Source organism: Manis pentadactyla, chromosome 6 (genome assembly GCF_030020395.1).
Source record: "Manis pentadactyla isolate mManPen7 chromosome 6, mManPen7.hap1, whole genome shotgun sequence".
Lineage (NCBI taxonomy): Eukaryota > Metazoa > Chordata > Mammalia > Pholidota > Manidae > Manis > Manis pentadactyla.
Window position 1 is genome coordinate 133,471,460 of NC_080024.1, and position 21,528 is coordinate 133,492,987.

Below are 21,528 nucleotides of genomic sequence, written 5' to 3' on the forward strand. Positions count from 1 at the left end.
GACAATTCTTTTTATTCATAAATACAGAAAGTGTGGTATCTATGCTACTTGAAATAAGTAATGGCAAATCACTTCATGTTTGTGGGCCTTGGTTTCTTACAAATGAAGAGGTTGAAGTAGATCAGTGCATTTCTTATCAGCTGATGGGTTGAACTCAACCTCAGCACCCCTGACACTTTGGATGGGAAAACGCTTTGCTGTGGGGGCTGTCCTCTACACCATACAGTGTTCAGCAGGATCCCCAGACTTACCCACCAGATGCCAGCAGGCCTCCCCTTTCCCTAGTTGTGACAACCAGAAACGTGCCCAGACAGTGACAAACATCTTCTGAGAAGCAAACTGTCCTGGCTGAGAACCACTGAACCAGATGACTGCCAAAGTCTTGACGCTCAGCATATTTAAAACCAATACCAATCAACTGCACAGACACAAACTACCAAAACATCAAATAAAATAAATAAATCACAAACTATATAGTAAAGGAAAAATCCCATGAACACTTAATTGAAATCCTCAAAACAGCTCCAAAGGCAACTGACACCGTAAATTTCTCATGAATAGACTTCCTATTACCACTTCTATTTAGCACTGTAATTGGGGTCCTAGGCAGTGCGATAAAGCAAGAAAAAGAAATGAAAATATAAAGGTTGGTAAGGGAGAAGTAAAATTGTCATTACTTGTAGATGACACAATTGTCTATATAGAAAATTCAATCCTAATGATTCTATAAATATATTAGAATTAGCAAGTAAATGTAAGATCAGTGAATACAAGGATAACATACAAAAACTCAATTATATTTCTATGAATTAGCAACAAACAGTTAAAAATGAAATTAAACAAAATATCATTAGAAGAACTTCGAACAACATGAAATTCAAGGATTAATTTAACAAATGCCTAAAAATCATACTGTAAAAACTGCAAAACACTGCTGACAGAATATAAAAATAAAACCTAAATAAATGGAGATACATCCCATTTTCATAGACTGGAAGACACATTATTATTCAGATGCAAATTCTACTCAAATCCATAGATTTAAGAGAGTTGTCGATCAAACATCCAGTGGGAGTTTTTTGTGGATATTGACCAGATGATTCCAAAATTTATATGGAAATGCAAAGGAGGTAGAGTATCTAAGACAATCTTAAAAAAGAATAAAGTTGAAGAATGTACACTACCAGGTATTAAGAATTATTATAGAGCTACAGAATTCAAGACAGTGTGGAATGGTACAAGTAAACAGCCACACATAGTCACTTGATTTATGTCAAAAGCACCAAAGTATCACTGAAGTTCTGTGAGGGAAGGAAAAGTTCTGTACAATAAATGTGGCTGAAACTGGATCTGTACAAAAAAAAGATGAACTTTTACCTCCCAAAATTCACAAAATTAATTCAAAATAGATCCTAGACCTAACTGTTAAAGAGAGAACAATAAAGCTTGCAGAAGAAAACATGGGAGAGTATCTTCATGGTTGCTGAGTGGGCAAAGATTTCTTCAGCATAACAGAAGAAAATACTGACAAATGGACTCTAACAAAATTAAGAACTTCCAGTGTTATACTGTTAAGAGAGTGAGAAGGCAAACCACAGACAGGGGTAATATACCTGCATATATATCTCTTAACAAAATAGTTGTATACATCACACATAAAGAGCTCCTACAAATCATTAAGAAAAATACAATTCAATTAGAAAAAATAGATTTGAATGAGTACATCATAAAAGAAGTTATCCATCCAATGGCCAAGAAGTATATGAAAAGGTTTCAACAACATTACTCTACAGAGAAGTACACATAGAAACTCAGTAAGATACCACTGTGAACACACAAAGGAGAACAGCTACAATTCCATAGACTGGCAAGAGACTGTAAGAAAGGAGAGCAATTGGAACTACTCTCAACTCACAGCTATGGGAACATACCACTTGGTACAATCACTTTAGAAAACTGTTTAGCAATACTTACTAAAGCTGAACAAGTACTTATCCTATTATCCTGTAATTTTACTTCTAGATATAGACCCAAGAGAAATGAATGCATATGTCCCCCAAAAGACATGTAGGAGAATGTTCACAGCAGGTTTATTCATAAAACTGAAAACAATCCAAATGCCTATTAACAAAATTAATAGTGATACATTAATATATTAATATTAATAATTATTTTACATTAATAAATATTCATACAACAGACTACTACATACAAAACAAATTTAAGAAGAAGAAACAAGACAAAGTACTACTACGTGCAACAACTTGGATAAATCTCAAAAAGAGACAAAAAAAAAAAAGAACTGGCAATACTGATAGAAGTCAGAGTAGTGGTTACTTTAAGGAAGGGGTGATATTGACTGAGGTAGGGAGCCCTCTTGGGTTCTGGAAATGTCCACTATCTTGATCAGAGTGAGGTTTATATACAGGTACATCTATGTGTAAAATTTTATTAATTTGTATACTGATAATTTATTTCATTTATTATGCATGTTATATATCAATTTTTAAAATATCAGGTTTGTATATACATAACATATATATATATATATGCGCTTTCTTCACCTGAAACAGAGTAGCAAGAGTTGCCTTGATTATAAAAGAATTTCCCCAATTAATTAAAAATGAGTAGTTAGTGACTGATACTCAATTCAATATTCTATGATTTTCAAACTGGTATATAAAGTTGTCTTCTTGCATGTGCTAATGGTATGTTTTAAATAACCCAAGTTAAGTCTTAAACAATTTCTCATCTCCAACATCTCCAAAGTGTTTTATTTTTATAGTCCAGACTTTAATTAAAAAGACTGCATAGCAGTCAGCCCTTTCAAAATGGAAAAAGCTCATAGATGTATTTCTAATTTGAGCCCTACTAGCACACTGCTCTGAAATTCCTCCTGCCCAGGGCTTTAAATACTTGGAAATGAATAACTGAGGCCACTAAAGTTGACTTTTTTCCCTTTTTTGTTTTCACCTTCTAAGAAATTGAATATTTTGGAGTAATTAAGCTTTTTATTTTTTTTTCAAGGAGATGGGGAAAAGAAAGCAATCTAACATTCAACAGAAACCATTTACGATGATAAGAATCTTCTCCCCAAAAACAAAAATAATTTCTGAGCACCTCTAAGACTTTTGGAGGATTCTTGTACCTTATAACAATTATAGGAAAAAAATTATTAATAAAGCTTCAAAACATTACTTTTAAGCAGCCTTCATCTCTGCATTTAAATGTGAAAATTGTGATGCCACTTATCTTCAGTTACTACAACATATTATTTAATAAGCTCCTCAAAGAAGCTGGAGAGCAGTTGCTCTTCAGGTAGAAAAAACAACTTGTACTTTTTCTAGGTTCAGCAATTCCATGCAGTTTCCCCCCACCAATTTCCTTAGGTCCAGCAACTATACTTCTCAAAAAACATCTTAAGGAAAAAAACAAAAATATTGCTTAATATGCTGTTCTCAGAAGCTTTTTTAAAACCAATGTCAAAATCCTGGAAATAAGCAATTGGAAACACACTTCACTGCACTTCTTAAAGTGAAATATGCTACAGGAATCAAACGTATTTTAGAAGAATATTTAAGAATATAGAACAACAATAACAACAACAAAAGAATATAGAACAACATGCACAACAGACTGTTAGGTTGTGAAAAGCAAGTTACCACATGGTATGTATACATCTCCATTCTGTCTAACTAGGTATGTGCATCGAAACAAACTGGCTTTGTGCTAAAACGTTAACTTGGCTTTCTTTAGGTAGCAGGATTACAAGTAATATTTATTATTCTTTTTCTTTTTGGGGGCCTTTAAAATATTTCACAATGAAGATGTATTACTTTTGTGCCTAGATTTTTCTTTTTTAGTCTTGTTAAATACTAAATTCAAGTTAGATTATTAAGTGATCTGCTTGCCCAGATAGCCTTCCTCCGAGTAGAGATAATCCAATTTAATTTTAATTGGTCCACTACTAAAATGCTCAAACTTTGGGTTTCCAATTCAGGTCAGAAGATGAAAACAGACTTTGCTACAACTAGGACTACAGCTGGGAACATGAAAGAATGGGAACTATGGCTATACATACTGATGAACCATATAGTATTACCAGGGAAGAAAACAAATTGATGAACACATAAAATATTAAACATGCAATAATAATACTACATCCTGTGTAGGGATACCTACATATGTGTTGCAAGTATAAAGAAATTAGTGACAGTGATAAACACAAAATTCATAATCCTGATTACTTTGCATCTTGGGCAATAAAATTGGGGAGGGATACATAGAGGACATCAAATGTATTGATGATTTTATTTCTTAAACTGGTTGATAGGCATATGTGTTTATTGTATAATTCTATCTTTTAATATTTGGTAGAAGGAAAAAAGCCACTAATGGCTCTTAGGATTTGAGTGTCTTATAGAGCCAAACATCAATCATGTCTACTCCCTATTATGGTCCATATCCTTCCCCAAAATGAATTCTTTAAAATTTTGTATTCTCAATTTCATCCAGACATTTAAGGCATATTTGTAGACAAACTGCACTATGTATTTTGGGGGTGCCTACCCATCAAAACACAGTAAATAAAAGGCAGTGCAATGTGGAAGGTTGATGTTATCTGCCTGAGGGAAATAAGCCTCTAAAGCTGATATTCAGGGCAGCATTGAACATTTAAAATTCAATGTTCATTCTTATTATCAACCTGAATAGTAATTTAACTAATCGGTGGTTCATTTGAGATGTCTGTATTTGCCACACACAATCCAAACAGCTATAGTCACTGGTTGGAAGGAATAGTCTCTGTGGAGACATCAATATGCAAAGAAGGGCAAGACCTAAAATCCTTCGGTTAATTCTCCACCCAGCTGTTAAGTGCATTTGTGAAATTGGAGTTGACCTATAAGTGCACTGTAATGCTTTAAAATGTAGTGTTTAAAAAAATCAATATGGTTAGGGAAGTATACTAATTAGACAACATCCGAGCAATTACAAAGTCAGTATTATGTCAACATACATTTTTATTATCTTGAGTCTGGTATTCATCTGAGAGAGACCTCCCAACTTTCTATTAAATATGTCCTTCCCAAATTACCAGCTAAAATCAACCAATACGTTCTTGAATTCTTTGGTTAAAGAGATGAATAAAGGTAGTAGGGGTAAATTCAGAAGTAAAAAAGAACACATTCTCTATTTTAAATGAAAACTGATATCGGTATAGTTGTAAACCTTACTTAAGGAGCAGGTCACATAACCGCGCTTGCCCCCATCCCCCCAAGCTAAAGGACAACTGAAGTAGGTGAAGCAGAAGAAATTTGAATACAATATACCTGGAACTACATCCTTAAGCAATATGGCAGAACAGTGGGTCTCTAGGAAATAACTACAGTAAATGGACACTGAGCAACTATAAAAGGTGAGTTTCTTCCTTTTAAACAAAAGCTCGACTATGACAGTGACTAAGAGAGTCACAAATAAAAAAATAAAAGTGCATTAAATTCCCATTAATTGAGGCTCTAAAATTAATGTACGCACAGAAAAAAAGTTGGCTGTTCCCGAAAGGCTTTCTTTGGCCACACAGATTGTACAGGAGGACAGCAGTTTTCAAGATCAACAAAAAATAATGTGTCCAGATATGTGAATCCTGTAGTGAGTTTTAAAGTTCTCTACAAACATTCTGATTCTAGGACATATACATCAAGAAATGAATTCTACACTAAGAATAAGTTAGAATGATTCTTGTAGTTCTGTGTACTGGTAAGAAAATGATGTATGTATAGCATTCTTAAAGTTAGATAACAAAAATTTACCAAGCTATTAAAAAAATTTTTTTTAAGCTATTCCAGTATATTCCTGTGCAAGATTTAGAACTACTTAGCTTGTCATAAGTTCAAAAACAAATCACACTGTTTAATGGTTTGACAAGATGTATAAGGCAAGATGAAAAATAAAAAAGTCTATGAAAACACAAGGGAAAAAAATCACAATCTTTAGATCTGTGGGAAAATTCTGATCTAATTTATCTTAAGAGAACCAGTATGCTGTCTTCTTTTTGGAAGTAGCAGCAAAAAGTTCATATAAATAAAATGCACATGTAAGTGAAGATTCATTACATTTTCTGTGTTAGTTCTCCCAAATTTCTACCAACAGTCATTGGAACATCTCCACTTAGATATCCCACAGGCCAAACAGGCCCAATGTGAACTTATCACCTCCTGAACCCCAAACAGGGAGTGATCTATCACAGGTGCTCGTGCTAGAGATCTGATGTCCTTGACTCACTATTCTTCACCCCCTAAACCCAATCCACCAAGTCATGTTGATGTTATACCTGAATCTGGTTTCTCCAGCCTGACTGCCACCACCCTAGTTTACACTACCATTATCACTCATCGAATTTGAAAGTGTGGTCATATATGTCAACTTTTTTCTATATTCTCATTGGAGGAAGAATCACATTTGCTGTTTTTGGTGCATTAGCTTGGATGCTATTTTCCTCAGAGATTAGCAGTTGGTGGAGAGTGATAATAAAAGATACACATGAGATTTCAAGTTGCAATTTTATTATGATTTTCTGCCCCAGAATATTGATTCTACAAACCAAAAACACCCCAATGATTATTACATTTTAACATATTATTTTTTTAAAACTAAGCAAGATAGTAAAAATATTATTTAACATTGGTCTTGAAGCTGTCTGTCCTCATATACAATGTAGGTGGCCACAAAGTAAAATATGTGTAACTTCACATGACAAAGACTCAAGAAAGGAAGACAAGAGGATCTGACTAGATGAAAAATAAATAGCTAAAGACTTACCGGAATGCTTGATTGAGAATTTGATAATGAAAATGTTCTGGTGCCAATCCTATAACCACAGCATTAGGATCACTTGTTTGTATTCCTGTGGGTTGAAAAAATATGTAATTGTTAAAAAATACAATGAATAGTAATGTAATATTTTATAGTAAAGTACTTTTAGTCAATCAAGTACAAATTTTTGCTGTAGCCATAATCTGAAGTTTAAGAAATTATCCTGCCCAGTGTACTTTGGAAGTATAAGTAATATTTTGCATGTTCTTACAGCTAGCTACTTGGTAACTAGAAGATCCCAACTACAACTTTTAACCTGATGTTCTCAAACATGCAACAATTTCTAAGTGCTTAAAAAGCTTTACTGAATACAATCAACTACAATAGCCATGAGTTCTCTATGAGCCATTAGATCAATACCAACTGATGAGAGACTGAAAATCTAAGAGGCAAGGGAAATTAAATTCTCTAATTGGCAGAGTTGAGGTTAACATATTCATGATAAATATGGAATGCATCATAGATTTCATAGTATTTTCTAAATACTATCTAATCTACTTTTAGTTTCACAAATATTATTCTATAATTTAAGGCCTTGGTATCTGATAACAGGACTTGAGATACAAGAACCAAACAAGAATATTCAACATCAGTTATTAAAAGTCTGATTAAAGGTTCTGTGATTATCCACATGCCAATTCCTATTTGCTTTTTTTATTGCCTGCCCTTAGGCATTTTCATTATCAACTCCACCAAAATGTGAGGGGAAGAAATAGGAAGAGTAGATGCCCAAGATTTCCAATTTCCTCCTTACTAGAATCCATGAGTACCTTGTAGTTAGTTTGCTGAAGGAAGAAAAGAAAATTGTTGGCTATGGGTAAGAGCTGGAGTTTTTTGTGTTCTTTTTATTATCTCTATCTACCAGTAGCAAAGACATTCTTTACTTGCAAAGATATTTCCATTCCTTTCAAAAACCCGTCTACTTTGGGTTTTCCACGTACATAAAGATATTGTAAGGTTAGACCTAGAATGAGTACCAAAGATTTCTTCCAAACCAGGTAGTTTGTGTATATATTCCAATGCCAGCTCACTGCTGATACTAGAATCTTAACCTTTTTCAAATAAAGCAAAAAAAAAAAACTGAGTAAAAAGTTGTTTTGTACTACTTCAGCTAACCCAGAAAAATAATGCAGTAATTATAGAATGCATTTGCCATTATTTTTGGTTGCCCTGTTTCTGATACCATTCTCATTGTTAGGGAATTCACTAGCTGGCAGACCTTGGTGAGAAGCAGAGCTCACCCTCTCATTACAGAGGCTGAAAACACCACACACTTACTTTTTGAGACTCTCTGCAGCTATGGGTGCTGGCTTCAGACAGAAGCTCTGCCAATAAATAGCACCCACCCAGGGTTTTGAACTGCGAGCCAGTAACTCAAAGGAGCAAGGAAAACCTCCATCAGAAATCCTGAGGCAGCAGCGCTAGCTGGAACATCCAATCTCTGGTGCCACTGGGGTCAACAGGGCAGGCTGCAGAGGCCAGTGCACAGCACAGACATCAGTGGCACCTGATCAGTTCTGCGGCATGATGTTGCCCAGTGTTCCTGGCTGCACAGACCCTAAGTCTAACAACTTTCCAGCTGTCCTTGGTGATTCTGTGGGCTACCTAGCCTTTATTTCTTTTTGTCATGGATATTTTCAAAAATATATAGAAGTAGAAGGACTAGTATAATGAACCCTGATGTATCCCTCGTCCAGCTTTAGCAGCCATCAACATCTTGACATCTTACATCTTACAAAAATTCCCTACATTTTTCTTGCCTTTTTAAAGTAAATCCCAGATATTATGTCTTTTTACCTCTCCATATTTCAAAATGTATCTTTACAAAAAGACTTTAATAAAAAAACCCAGACCTTAACGTTATTATACCAACATTATTATCACTCAATACCTAGCCTGCATTTGAATTTCCCAGTATCTCAAAATGTCTTTTTACCTCTGATATGTAACTGGTATTCAATAAGGTCTATGTATTGTATTTGACTATTATCTCTTAGTTCTCATTCAGTAACAGCACTCCTCTCCATTTATTGGAGCAACTGAATTATTAATCTTGGAATCGGTCCCACATTCTGGACTTGGCTGACCACTTGTAATATTATTTAATTTGTTCTTTTACCTCCATATTTCCTGTAAACTGATAAATATATCAAGAGGCTTCACAGGTTCACGTGCTATTATTAGGCATGATTATTTCATAGGCATTGCTATGAATTTCCTATTATATCATACCATTAAGTACAAGACTTCTAGTTGTTCTGTTTCTAGTGATATTAAAACTGATCAATGGGTTCTAGTGGTATCAGCCTGATCCCTCCACTCTGAAGTTTTCCTTCAGCTCTTCACCTAATGTATTTAAAATTTATTGATCCTGGTGCTTATTTCATTGGGGTTTGCCAAATGAGTGATTTTCTAATTCTGTCATTTCTTTTGCATTTACTAGCTAGAATTCTTCTATAAAGAACATACCCTCATCAAATATTTAGTTACTCTAAAATACAGGTCAAATAGGAAAGGCAGGATAAGTGTTTGTTTCACTCCCTTCATTTACCTACTTTCAGAATAAGTTACTGCCCTAACAGCCTTCAGTAGTGGCCATGTGGGGCCGAGCATCATTCTGAATTCACAGCTTTTTATATACATGATGTGTTGTAGTCATTGCAATCATTATTCTTTCTGATGCTCAAATTATCCCTTCAAATTGGCTTTAGTGTCCTTCACACATGCTCTTATTCATCTTCAACAGTTTCCTTGCTAAGACAATTAGTTATCTCAGACTCATACAATGCCTGCCCAGATCTGGAATCTGCCATTTCTCCAAGGAATTAATGTGGGGAACAGTAGTAGATACCAGTCTGAGCACTGGGTTGTCACTGCTTCTAGGCCTTTCCAGTGGAGATCTCTATCATATGTATTTTCTAAGAGAACAGGGGAATTGATGATGACATTTTTAATTCAATATTTAATAGTACACAGCTCATTTGATTTTTATACTTGTGTCTCTTTTCACTTACACTTAAAATTTTGGGTGCTAACAACTAGCATAATTACTATTTCACTTCATCCCATATCTAGCACTTTAATATAACAACAACATTACTAATAACACTAAGACTGCTAAATGGAGTTAAGAACTTTGCAGTTCTTTTATCCTTAGATTTCATCCACTATGAATGAACAGTCAAAATACTGTATTTCAAAGTCACTTGAGGTAATTATTTTCTGTGAATGACTGTGTCACCAATCTGATATAGAGTCAAGTTCATGTGTTCCAATTTGTTTTTAGTTTTCAGGGGCTGTTTTTTTTTACTTATTAATAGTCTTTTAAATGTAAAATATTTACATGGTTCCAAAGTCAAAACTATGTAACAAGGAACTTTCAGAGAAGTCTCTCCTAATCCCTCTTCTCCTCCTTCCCACTCCCTTTAAATAATTCATTTTTATTAGTTTTTCATTTCTTCCATTAGCTTCCTTTCACAAATATGACAAATACATATATACCCATTTCCCTCTCATTTTCTTAAACAGAAAATGTGTAAGGCTTCTACGCTTTACTTTAATATATCCTATGATCACTATCAGGAGATAGAATTTCTCATTACTTATTTTTCAGCTACAAAGCATTGTTTTGTGAACATACCATAGTTTAATTAATTGGTACCTCCCAATTAACATTTGGGTTGTTTCCATCTTTTGTTATTACAAATAAGGCCATAATGAACAACCAGATAACAAACTACTTCCTGAGAGTACCAGTTTTGAGGTTCTGCCTAACTAACCATGCTGAACTTGCCTAATTCTTATTTGTAGGGCCATCACATGGTATTACAATAACTGCTGATACACATTTTTCTATGTTGTGTCACTTCACTCTGAGCATCATCTATAAAATGAAGCAATATGGCAAAGCTTCATAAAACTAGAATATTTTTCCAGTCTATTATTTTTCCCAAAGAGAAAACAGTTTTATTTTCTCTTGATTGAAAATATTTTGGGGTCATTGCAAACACCTCACACTATACAGAATGACATCTATTTTTAAAACAGGTAAATACTGGTTTATTTCATTTAATCAAATTAATGCAGTGGCTCCTGGATTAGGATCATAACACACAACACAGTTTTACGCTGTGTTTTATCAACTGTGGGTCATGATCTTAGTAGATAGTGAAACTGATATAGAGGGTTCTAAGAAGCATCAAATATTAAATAAACCAAACAGAAAATAGAGTTCATTTCCTACAGTGAGAGTATTGTTTAACATAAGCACACACACACATGTACTGGGTTACTATGTAATGTGTTTCACTTATTGTGGAGTGTGGTCAAAATAGGTTTGAGAAACACCAATTTAGATCCAAACTGTTGACCATTTCAATAATAATAGGAGGATATCTGAAAAAGCACTTCTAAACATCCAGTTTTAAGAATGACTTATTTTTTTTTGAAAAGTTTTTTTTTTCCATTTATTATTTATAAGCAGATATGAAGAGCCAATTTTTAAATTTTTCCAAATTTCCCCTACCTCTGAAATCAGGTAGAGCCCGATCATCAACTAGCAGCATGGGTCGGACTTCTTTCTGCTCTACTAAATTTCTGGCTGCAGTCAGAGAAGTGAAGATTTCATCTTCAGAGATATCAAACTCTAATTTCTTCAACCTTTCCAATAGGTCTCGCTTGCTTTCTTTGGTTGTATTGGTCACAAACCTAACCTTTACAGAAGTACCACGTAACCTGGAAAAGTAAAATTCAGATGTCAGCAGGCCGCTTTTACATCCTAGCCCCATAAAACCTTATAATTTGGTAGCACTTGCCAAAGATATGAAAATGAAGAGTAAGTCACCAAGTAAATGTTTTTATGGCCAGTAAGCTTTTTGTCATCTACCCAGAATTGCCTACCAATTCCCCACACCCTGTGGACTGCTTCATCTCAAAAGGCTGCAAAGTCAAACTGTAAAAGCTACATCTACCTTTCTGAGAGCCTTCTATACTTCAGCTGAATTTTACTGCAGGATTTTCATAAAGAAGTGAAAAAAAAATCAAGCTTAGTAACACTGTACTCAGAGAATATGAAAGGGGAAAGGTATCTCAGAGATTATGTACTACTGTAAATAACCATCTCCTATTAAAGATGAGAAAACTGAGGTCTAGAATCAGGAGACTTGCTCAGTCCTATACAGCTAGGTAGAGTAGAGCTGAAGTAACTTCAACGTCCTGGTACAGGGTCTGATCTCCTATATTAAGAGAACAGGGGCTATACCTGAGGATGTTGTTCTTCTTCCTTCTTAGCCAATTAGAGACTGACTAAGCCCTAATGTGTTTATAAACACAAACCACCTATACAGCTCAAAGAAACATTCCATTTGTAGAGGAAAATGTACTCCATACAAAATTGTTTTGATTCCATGATCTGTTTTTATAACCTAAACTGGCAATCAGGTATCAGAGAAAGAATTCATGATAATCTAACTTTCTTTAAAAGTGGAAATTATATTCTTCGTCCTACAGTATTTTAATCCAAAATCTAAAAATAATTTTAATTTAGCTACAATTCAACATTTTATATTAATATCCTTGCCTTTTATTTTATGCTGCCCCAACTGGACATAAGGCATAAAAATACTAAACACAATTTAAAACAAGCAAGTAAAAAAATCATGGGATTTTAAGTATTCACCCAAAAACATTATATAAACCTGCATGATTAAAGTTTGCTGCAGTCATGATTATCAATATATCTGTGTTGTAGTTTTTCTGAAAAACATAAATTTGGAGGTTCACCTCTCAGAAGAACTGATATTTAATAATAAGTATTAACCTAAATGTGAACAAGTACTGAAATAACTACATCATTTTTAATAAGGATTTTTAAAAAAACTTTTCTTTTTACTAGCCCTTCAATCTCCCTTAGTCTGTTTGTTTCTATAGAAACAAAAACCAGAAGTGACAGTATAGAGATTTCTCTGAGAAGGAAACCCATCAGTGTCAGTAAGAGAACAACTTGTGGGCTCCTGCCCCTCCAGACTGGCAGGGCAGGCTCATAGTTTACAGCACTGCTTAGAGATGTCATTCATTCAATCAAAAATAATGTTTTTCTTTCAATCCAGAACAGGAAGTTCATCCTTAAAGCAGTAAAGTCCTTGACCAAGAGAAGAGCAGACTGATCAACAGACATCCTTCTCCCTAGAAAGCCTAACTGAGAGACCATGTCAAGGAATCAAAAGAGAGTCCAATTCTGCAACCAATTTTGGTTTTAAACAACATGTTGTCCACCTATAAGATGAACATTATGACTCCTAACTAAATCAATAGCTTCCAACTGATGCTACCAGATGTACAACTCTCTTCATATTTGTTGGTTCACCAAGTGGAAAGTAAGCTCTCTGAGAGTGCAAAGTTTGTGTCAGTTTTTTACTCTAACACCTGGCACTGTGATATTAGTCACTAGATTTTTTGAACAGCATACTAAGAATATTTTAAGACTGGAAAATGATCGGCACCAAATGCTAAGTGTTGCTCATTTTGAGAATCAGCAATTATTTTAGGATAAAGGTGCTTAGTAACATTACTGGTTCTGTTGTCTGATGTGTGTTTTCTCAGGACACTCAGAAGCAAACATTCACATTCAGTTCACTTTACCAAGCTTTTACTATGTCAAGTACTTGTGTCATGTACGGTGGTTGATATATCAGAAAAAAAAGGCAGTCTCTAACCTTCAAAAGCATTAAGTTTACTTGATGGAAATAATTCTAAAATTTCTAGTCCCTGCTGCACACTCAATGCTAGATCTTGGGTGAAGTGGGAGCAGGCAGAGCTATGCTGTTGTGTATGTGTGTGTTTGATTTTGTGATTCTAGGATTCATTTCTGATTTTTCCAATGCTAGGTATTCTACATTTTAGAAGCTTGAATTTTCATTCCCAAATTTACATTACTGACTTAGAAAAAAAGAAACATGCAAAGAACAAAAAGACTAGATCAAAAGGCCAAACCTAATAAAGGCTTAAAGAACAGTGTTTGGAGGATATTACAATGCATACATCTTCCAGCTAAACCCAAAGCAGTTCCTGTATGTATGGTAAGCTGGTGAAATGCCATCTTAAGGCCATCCATTTAGCTAATGATCTGCCTTGGTAAAATGGCACTTATAAACATATTTGTCAGCTGAACCTGGAGGATAGCTTGCCTTTTAAGAGCTTCCTGCGCGCCTGGCACAGCTGCATCTTCAATGTGAAGTGTGCCATTGAGATCTACCAAAACAGCTTTTAATGCACGGCGTGCTGCCATCCTTCATTCCCTAGGAGAGAGCAAATGAAATTAAAAATACAGTTTAGGAAACAATGGACAATTAAAAACTGGTAAGCCTTCAAAAATATCATTCATATCCAGAAAGATACTGCTTAGTGTTAAGCTGCTTCTCTTCTGGAAAAAATGTGTTTTTTAAAATAAAAAATCCAAAATTTTATTTTTTCTAAAACTTTTATATTGGTTTGTTTAAAAAATATCTTGAATTAAAATCATAGGAAGGAAATACTAAAAGAGAAATTACTATTTAGTTTCAGGTTTCTTAAAGTAACTGTTTGATGGAATAATTTATTCATATATCTTTAAATATAAGAAAATATACTCTGAAGAATGGCTGGATGGAAGTCCTAAATTACTGGCAAAATCTTTTCCATCTTTGCTTACATACAATCAAAATGTTCTAACTGCGCATCTCCACTATATTATACCCTGAAACGGCATATGTGGCCAAGGTGCTGCCAGAATGTTTAGGTCACTGAGAAGGAAATTTCAAGTTATGCAGTAATTTTACCCAGGAGAGATCTTCCTTAACTTACAATGTCCACTTTTCTTTTTGCATATTTTCCCTTTAAAATTTATCACATGCTATATCATCTATACAGTAGACTGTATAGTTTAAAGATAATAACGAAGGGGGTAAGAACAGTATGGAAGCTAAAGAGAAAAAGATCGGATTTCATTTTTAGTTTTTAAAAATACCATTCTTTTCATTTTTTAGTTTCTATAAATCTTGTTCTTCCTTAGATTTCATCCTGTCAAGAGGCAGAGGCATGACAAAGATGGCCCCTGAATTCCCTCCCAGCTTCTAGCTTTCAGCTCCTTTGCTCCTCCTGTTTCCCTGTTCCCACTCCAAGTCAGCCCTCTCTGCCCACAAGGTGTAAATATAAAAAATAAACCTAGAGTGAACCCCAGAGCTGTAGTCAGTTTCTGGCAAGTGCTGGCTGCTAATTAGCTAGCAAGGGCAGTGGATATCCAAGTGGCCACAGTGGAGAGAACTGCATTTTCCCATAAAACAGAGCTGTCCGCTTGGTCTGGGCTATGGAGGGAAACACAGGCAGGGAGGCAGAGAGATGGTGCTCAGGAAGCTGGACTCGGGGAGCCCATCAACCAAGAGGGCCCAAGGCCTGCTCTGTTCTCTAAACGTGCTCCTCAAACCTGAGCAGTGGTTTTCCCTCAGCAAGCTAGAACCTGGGGTCCCTAGTGAGCTACAGAAGATGAGGGAAGCAGAGCCAGGTGGCGAGGGTCAGATAGGTCCAAGGTCAAGGGTTAGCTGAGTGACCCTGCACAAGTGCATTTATCATCCTAAGCCTCCATTTCTTCATCTGTAGAAGGTGAAGAATAACAGTATACACCTTGCAGGGCAGTGAGCGTTCAGAATTTAAGGAGAATGCCCAGCAGTGATAAGCACATAATAGGAACATAGACAGATGTACCCTCTTCCTTCCCACTCATCACTATTAACAGGTACCTCCCTCCACACCCAGGTATGGCCTAGATTGAGAGACCAGGAAAAGCAAGGGGCAAGAGAAGCAACTAGCAGGAATCCATGGAGGAAGAAGAAAAGGAACAGCAGCTCACATTTATTGGCTGCTGTGGTTTTGCCCCATGCTAAGTGCTCTGCAGTCTTTACCACTTCACAAAAACGTCTCAGCAAACCCACACACGAAGAAAATGAAGCACTGAGGAGTTACTAACTTGCCCATGCTTTATCTTGACTTTGTACCATGTTAATGGCTTATATATTCAATTTTAAATTCAGCCAGTCCTGAAATGAAATATAAACAGAAGGAAGTTAACCTAGGACAACTTTTGCACCAAGTACTGACTCTAGTCCTTCTACAGGATATACTCAAAAGACAAAATGAACTGCAAGGAAATCTTGAACTTTACATAGTAGGTTTGTTACTGGTAAGGGTAGTGGTATGACTCCCTAACTACTATTCTGTTGTAGGATTGAACAAATGAGCAAATATACTGTTGATGTTTAAAAAAATCAGGGTTCTCATATGGGAGAAAGAGCTGTAAACATGGAATAGGGAGAGGAAAACCCTGAATGCTGGTTTGGAATTGGAGGCGTTATTACGAATTCATGATTTAAATATATGTTATGTATTTCTTAGCCCTACCAATTAAAAGGATCAAGAAGCAACAATACTCCAACAGTCATCAGTGCAGCTATTTTACCAGATTACAAATGGGGACACAGGACAAAAGGACACAGTACCTAGCTTGAAGAGGTTCCCACTGGCCAAATCTGGGGCAATTTGAGCACCAAAATGAAAAATAATAGGAATGAATAACACATTGAATTAAAAAAACAAAACTATGAGTCCATGCTAATACTAAAAATATTTCAAAGGAATGGGGAAGGGTAAAGTCTTTTACAGAAGAATGCCAACTTATAGATGTAGTAGCAATGCTAGAAATGGAAAATTTTTTACAACCACCCAATTCCAGGCAGGAATCAATGAATGCTAAAACCATTGGATAAAAATTATTAGGAAACAGTATATTCACCCAGGCTCAAAGAGTCACCCACAAATTAAGAGTCACCATTTATTACAAAGGAGAAAAGACACCTTCACAATAAAGAAACCTATCAGACACCACCTTAACCCAATGATCAAATTGACACCATTAACCCAATTTTGTGGATTCTAACTAGAATTGTGTTGTATTTATAGAGAACTAGTTGGATCCTGAAATCATTTTTATATTGAGTCAGCCTAAACAGCAACATGGTGCATCTCTCCATTTACCTAAGTTTTCTTAGATGGACTTCTAGAGATATCTTCACAAATGTCTTGCATAAATTTGTAGACATATCCTTAAATCACTGCTATAGTAAATGGTATTTTAAATTATCCTAATAGTTTAGTATTGATGTATTAAGATATAATTTTTCTTATATCCTTTAGCCATTCTAATTTATAAATTAAACTTTATCATACGTATGTAAGAACAGGAAAAACATAGTTTATATCGGGTTTGATACTATCTTCAGTTTTAAGCATCCACTGGGGGTCCTGGATAATATATCCCAAGGATAAGGGGGATTACTGTAATTAAGGGAAAACAATGTTACAGCTAGAAAGGACCTTCAAGATCCTGAAAGTAAATAAGCAATGAAGATGATAACAACTCATTGGTAATCAGGGAAATGCAAATTTAAAGCAGAAGGAGATGACTGCAACAACCAGCATTTTGGCAAAAGTTTAAAAGTCTGAAAATATCAAAGGTTTTTAACAGAACTCCCATTTCCTGCTAGTGAGAGAATAAACCATACAATCATTTTGGAAACCTGTTTGGAATCACCATACTCCATAACCAGCAATTCCACTCCCAGGCATCATACTGAGAGATTCTCTCATACTGTATGTACCCTTAGCCGTGAACAAAAGTGTTGATAGTGGCACTGTTGGTAATAGCCAGAAACTGGACACAATACAAATGTCTATCAATAGCAGAATGGGCAAATAAATTGTGGCATATTCATGCGAAGAATACAAATGACAGTGGAATGTATGAACTGGAGTTACATACATCATCTTGATAATTCTCAGCAACCTACTATAGAGTGAAAGAAGGAAGTCACAAAAGAATGTATGTAGTATGGTTTCACAGGACTGCATTGAGAAATAGGGATGCATATGCAGGTGATAACACTGCTAAGAGAAGAAGGCAATGACCACCCCAAGAGTCAGGACAGTGATTCCTCCAGGGCATAGGGAAGAGATGTAAACCAGGAGGAGCACAAAGAGGCTTCTAAGGTCTTTCTGACCTAGACAGTGAGTATATGGGTGGTTTATATTTTATTATAATTATTTAAACTTATATATGTATTTTATATACTCTTGTGTAGATGACATATTTCACAATAAATATTAGTCGTTATATTTTAGTCAGTCCATTTCTCATACATAAACTAAATTACCCCAAACAACTATTGTGCAGTCAGTATAACAACCCTCACTGCTAAGTAGTCTTTTAAATAAATCTCTAGTTCTATTTGTTTTGCAGGGAGTGTGCAGAGGAAAAAAAATTAAGAGCTCTGGTTAATCAAGATTCAACAGCAAAATCCTCACTAATAGTCCTCACATGTTTTTCTATTTCTGATCTTTGCCATGACCTTGAAATGCAGGATTGCATCAACAATAACATCAATTATTACTTGCCTGAGAGGGGAAACAGCTTGTTAATCAAAAGCCTAAACTGTTCCTAGAGACTGGGTTTGGATGTGCAACAGTTAAAGTCTTTAAAATACAATGCACCACCAAAAGGTAAGGCTAAGCAAAATGAAGACAAAGTATTCTTTTTGTTATTATACAGAGGAATCTGCAATTCCTCTCAAAACCCAACTTTTATGAGAGACATCTTGTATTTAATAAAAAATGTTAAGTCTGAAGGTAATTAAAGAACAAGATATAAACAAGACTGGAAAAACAATAGAAGAATTGTACTTTTTTAAAAAAAACTGTCCAACTAGCACTGGCAAATGGTTTTTGATAAATATTAATAATTTTAATCCCTATTAAAGTATCCATATAGGCTTAACACTACCAAAGTATTTTAAAATATTTTTGCTCTTATCAGTTCCATAGAACATATCTTTTAAATTCCAAAATGCTCTTCTGGAGCACTGCATATCTGAGAGTGATTGATGAACGCCTGAAAGAAAACTGAGGTTCCCCATGCAAACCTCAAAACATACTTCTTCAGCTCGCTTCCCTACATGCCTTGTCCATGTCTGCCATGATCTCTCTTCTTGTCTGAATCTTTATATGTTACTTGAACTACAAGTTGGCATTTGATAAAATATAACTGTAAAATATTAGTATCACTAACTATAGAACTATAAAGGCTTCAGAGGAGGTCCCTATTTTTTATTTGGGGTTCATGTCCTACCATCTCTCGGTTTGAACAAGTTATATGGATATGCCTTAAAAAGTCATAAACAGCTGATAGTGAATGGTGCATATTCAATACAAAGAACAGACGTAAATTCTCTCTCATCCCAAAAGGAACTCTTCAAGGGTACTACTGAGGACATCATGCTTTGAATATCACAGGGCATCTCAGTCCAACAAGTCCTTTCTACCCTCAAGGCTGCTCTTCTTCCTACAATCCTTATGAGTGAATGGCAGCATCAGCCATTCCATATACCACCAGGCTCTCCCACTTGCTCCTCGCGACCAGTTAAGTGTCAAATCATGACAGTTTTGATTCCTCTACAGTGTTGAATTTACTTCTTTTCATTACCAAAATCTTAGTTTTGAAATCACCTCCTATCGTCTAGTTTATTTCAACAACTTCCTGAATGTCCTCTCTGCCTCGAATCTTCTATTTCCAGCCCCAAATCCATTCCCTGAAATGCAAAAGTGCAGCAGTGAAGCACAACTAAGAAGCTCCACATGCCTGGGTTTGAATCTCAATTCAGTAGCTGTGTTTCTTCACCTCAGCCTCAGTTTCTTCATTGCTAAAGTAGTAAGAATAACACCCACCTCTAATGGTTAATGATTAAAGAATGTAATGCATGTGAAGTATTGTGAGCAGTGTTCCACACATGGAACCGCTGGGTTGTGTGTGTGTGCTTTGAGGGGTGGGGGGGGGGGGTACATGATGAATGTGCCAAGGGCTACAAAAATCACAGGAGAAATATAATGCAACGCCTTAAATCATGAGAATTTGAGAAAACACTTTATACTAAAATAAGTATTTTGGCATATCATACAAAACTTGCATTAAGATTTAAGATAAAACAAGTGATTCCAATAAAAATTTTCCCCTGGGTGGCTGGGGCTCTTCAGTTATGCCTGCTAGACCCCCTGGAGAATATGAATTCTCTCTTCTTCATTATAGGCTTCCAGCGGAACCACTGTATGCACTCAATAAGTGACGGTATTTAGTCCCTCCTCACTTAAAAAACTTCCAGTGGTTCTGCACTGCCCTCAGGATAACATCTAAGCAATGAACACTGTTGTTCAGGGCCCTAGTTTACCTTTCCAACTCGCCTGTCTCTACCGCCATACCAAAGCTTCAAAGCACTGCAGCCGGCCACTGGTCCTATGCTTTATCTCCCTCGTAGCAGGACTTTCATCTGGAACCATTTTTGCTCCCTGACTTACATTGATAGAGAAAGATTTACGAGGACAGCAATCTAGCCCGGGTGGCTCCTCTCTGTCTCTCCCCATCCTCAACACAAATAACAAAAAAACACTCCCTTGGTTTCCCGCTCTGCCAAGCACCGGTTCCCAAGGTTCACTCCCTAAACTCCCTCCCCCTTGCCTGCTCGCTTGCTGTGCACGTAGGAATGTTACAGATAAAGAAGCAGAAAGATATATATATTGCTCCCTTTGCCTTTGTTCAGGTCTCAGACTTTTGGGAGATTTCTCCCCTCTAGAGAAGCCCGCTGGTGTGAAATAAAGCCTCAATACTCCAAGACCTTCGAGCGCCGCTTAGTTTTTCCATCAGTGATCCAGTCCACGATTTTTCCAGTATTTTCCGTAACAGTAAGACCCCTGCTCCCTATATCCTTTCCCCTGGCCTACTCCTTTAGTTTTGGGGTCTTAACTAGGCACCATTTCCTCAGGCATTTCTGATCCACCTTCCATTACCCCAGGGCTGGGCCAGGATCCCCCAGCGAGCTCCTATTGTTACACTTATCACTCTATCCAAATTGTTAAGGCTCTGTGAGCAAAGGGGTTGTGTTGCCTTTTCCACTGTTCTACTGATCGCTCAATGAAGACTTCAGAATTAACTAAACTCATGAATCCCAAAGGATTCCAAGAACAAGGGCCTTTCAGCACTAACTCAAATGCTATCCCCTTCATCTGCCTGGGAAGGGGCCTAAGGTCTAGTCACTGCACTCGGCCCCAAAGAAGGTTCCAGGGCCAGACCAAACGGAAGAGACGCCAGCTTCGAAATACAGACCGGCGGCACATCCCGGGTAAGGACTAACACACCGGAGTCGCGATCCGACCCTGGGCGACACAAAACCGCGCACGCCCCTCTCCGCGCACGCGTGGTAGGGCCGCGGGGGGCGGTCCCCGTCTGGAGGTGTGGAACAGTCCTCCTCGAGTGAGCGCGCGGGTTGGCCCAGGACCCCAGAGGAGGGTGGCCTAGAAAGCAACCGGTATGTCCCCGAGCCCTCTCACAAAGAAATGCAGCGTCCAGACAGACGGACGGTAGCCCGTCCCAGAGCGGCTCCTCACCCCCGCTTCGCAGGCCGTCGTCAGAAGAGACCCCGCTACCGGGAAAGTCAGCAGAGCCGTGGTGCCCACGGCGTTCTCCCGGCGGGCCCAGCGCGCCGGTGAAGCAGCCTGATTGGCAGCGGAAACGCCCAGAGCCTCACC

At 36.7% G+C, this 21,528-nt stretch overlaps 1 protein-coding gene across 6 annotated transcripts in view; it reads right to left on the reverse strand.

Annotated features, from left to right (window-relative positions):
• Positions 1-21,528, reverse strand: part of HDHD2 (haloacid dehalogenase like hydrolase domain containing 2) — a 32,291-nt gene extending 10,763 nt beyond the window's left edge. For 3 of the 6 annotated variants that reach the window (XR_008998338.1, XM_036918652.2, XM_057504157.1), the window contains exons 1-4: positions 21,388-21,528; positions 14,058-14,168; positions 11,399-11,607; positions 6,820-6,904 (exon numbers count right to left, since the gene is read on the reverse strand). Coding sequence is in view for 5 of the 6 variants with exons in the window: in XM_036918652.2 (XP_036774547.1) it covers positions 6,820-6,904; positions 11,399-11,607; positions 14,058-14,158 (395 nt within the window). In the remaining variant the exon portion in view is untranslated. Of the gene's footprint in view, positions 1-6,819; positions 6,905-11,398; positions 11,608-14,057; positions 14,169-15,754; positions 15,784-20,174; positions 20,307-21,330; positions 21,353-21,387 lie in introns of those variants that run through there. The other 3 variants (XM_036918654.2, XM_036918653.2, XM_036918655.2) reach the window with 3 other exon arrangements.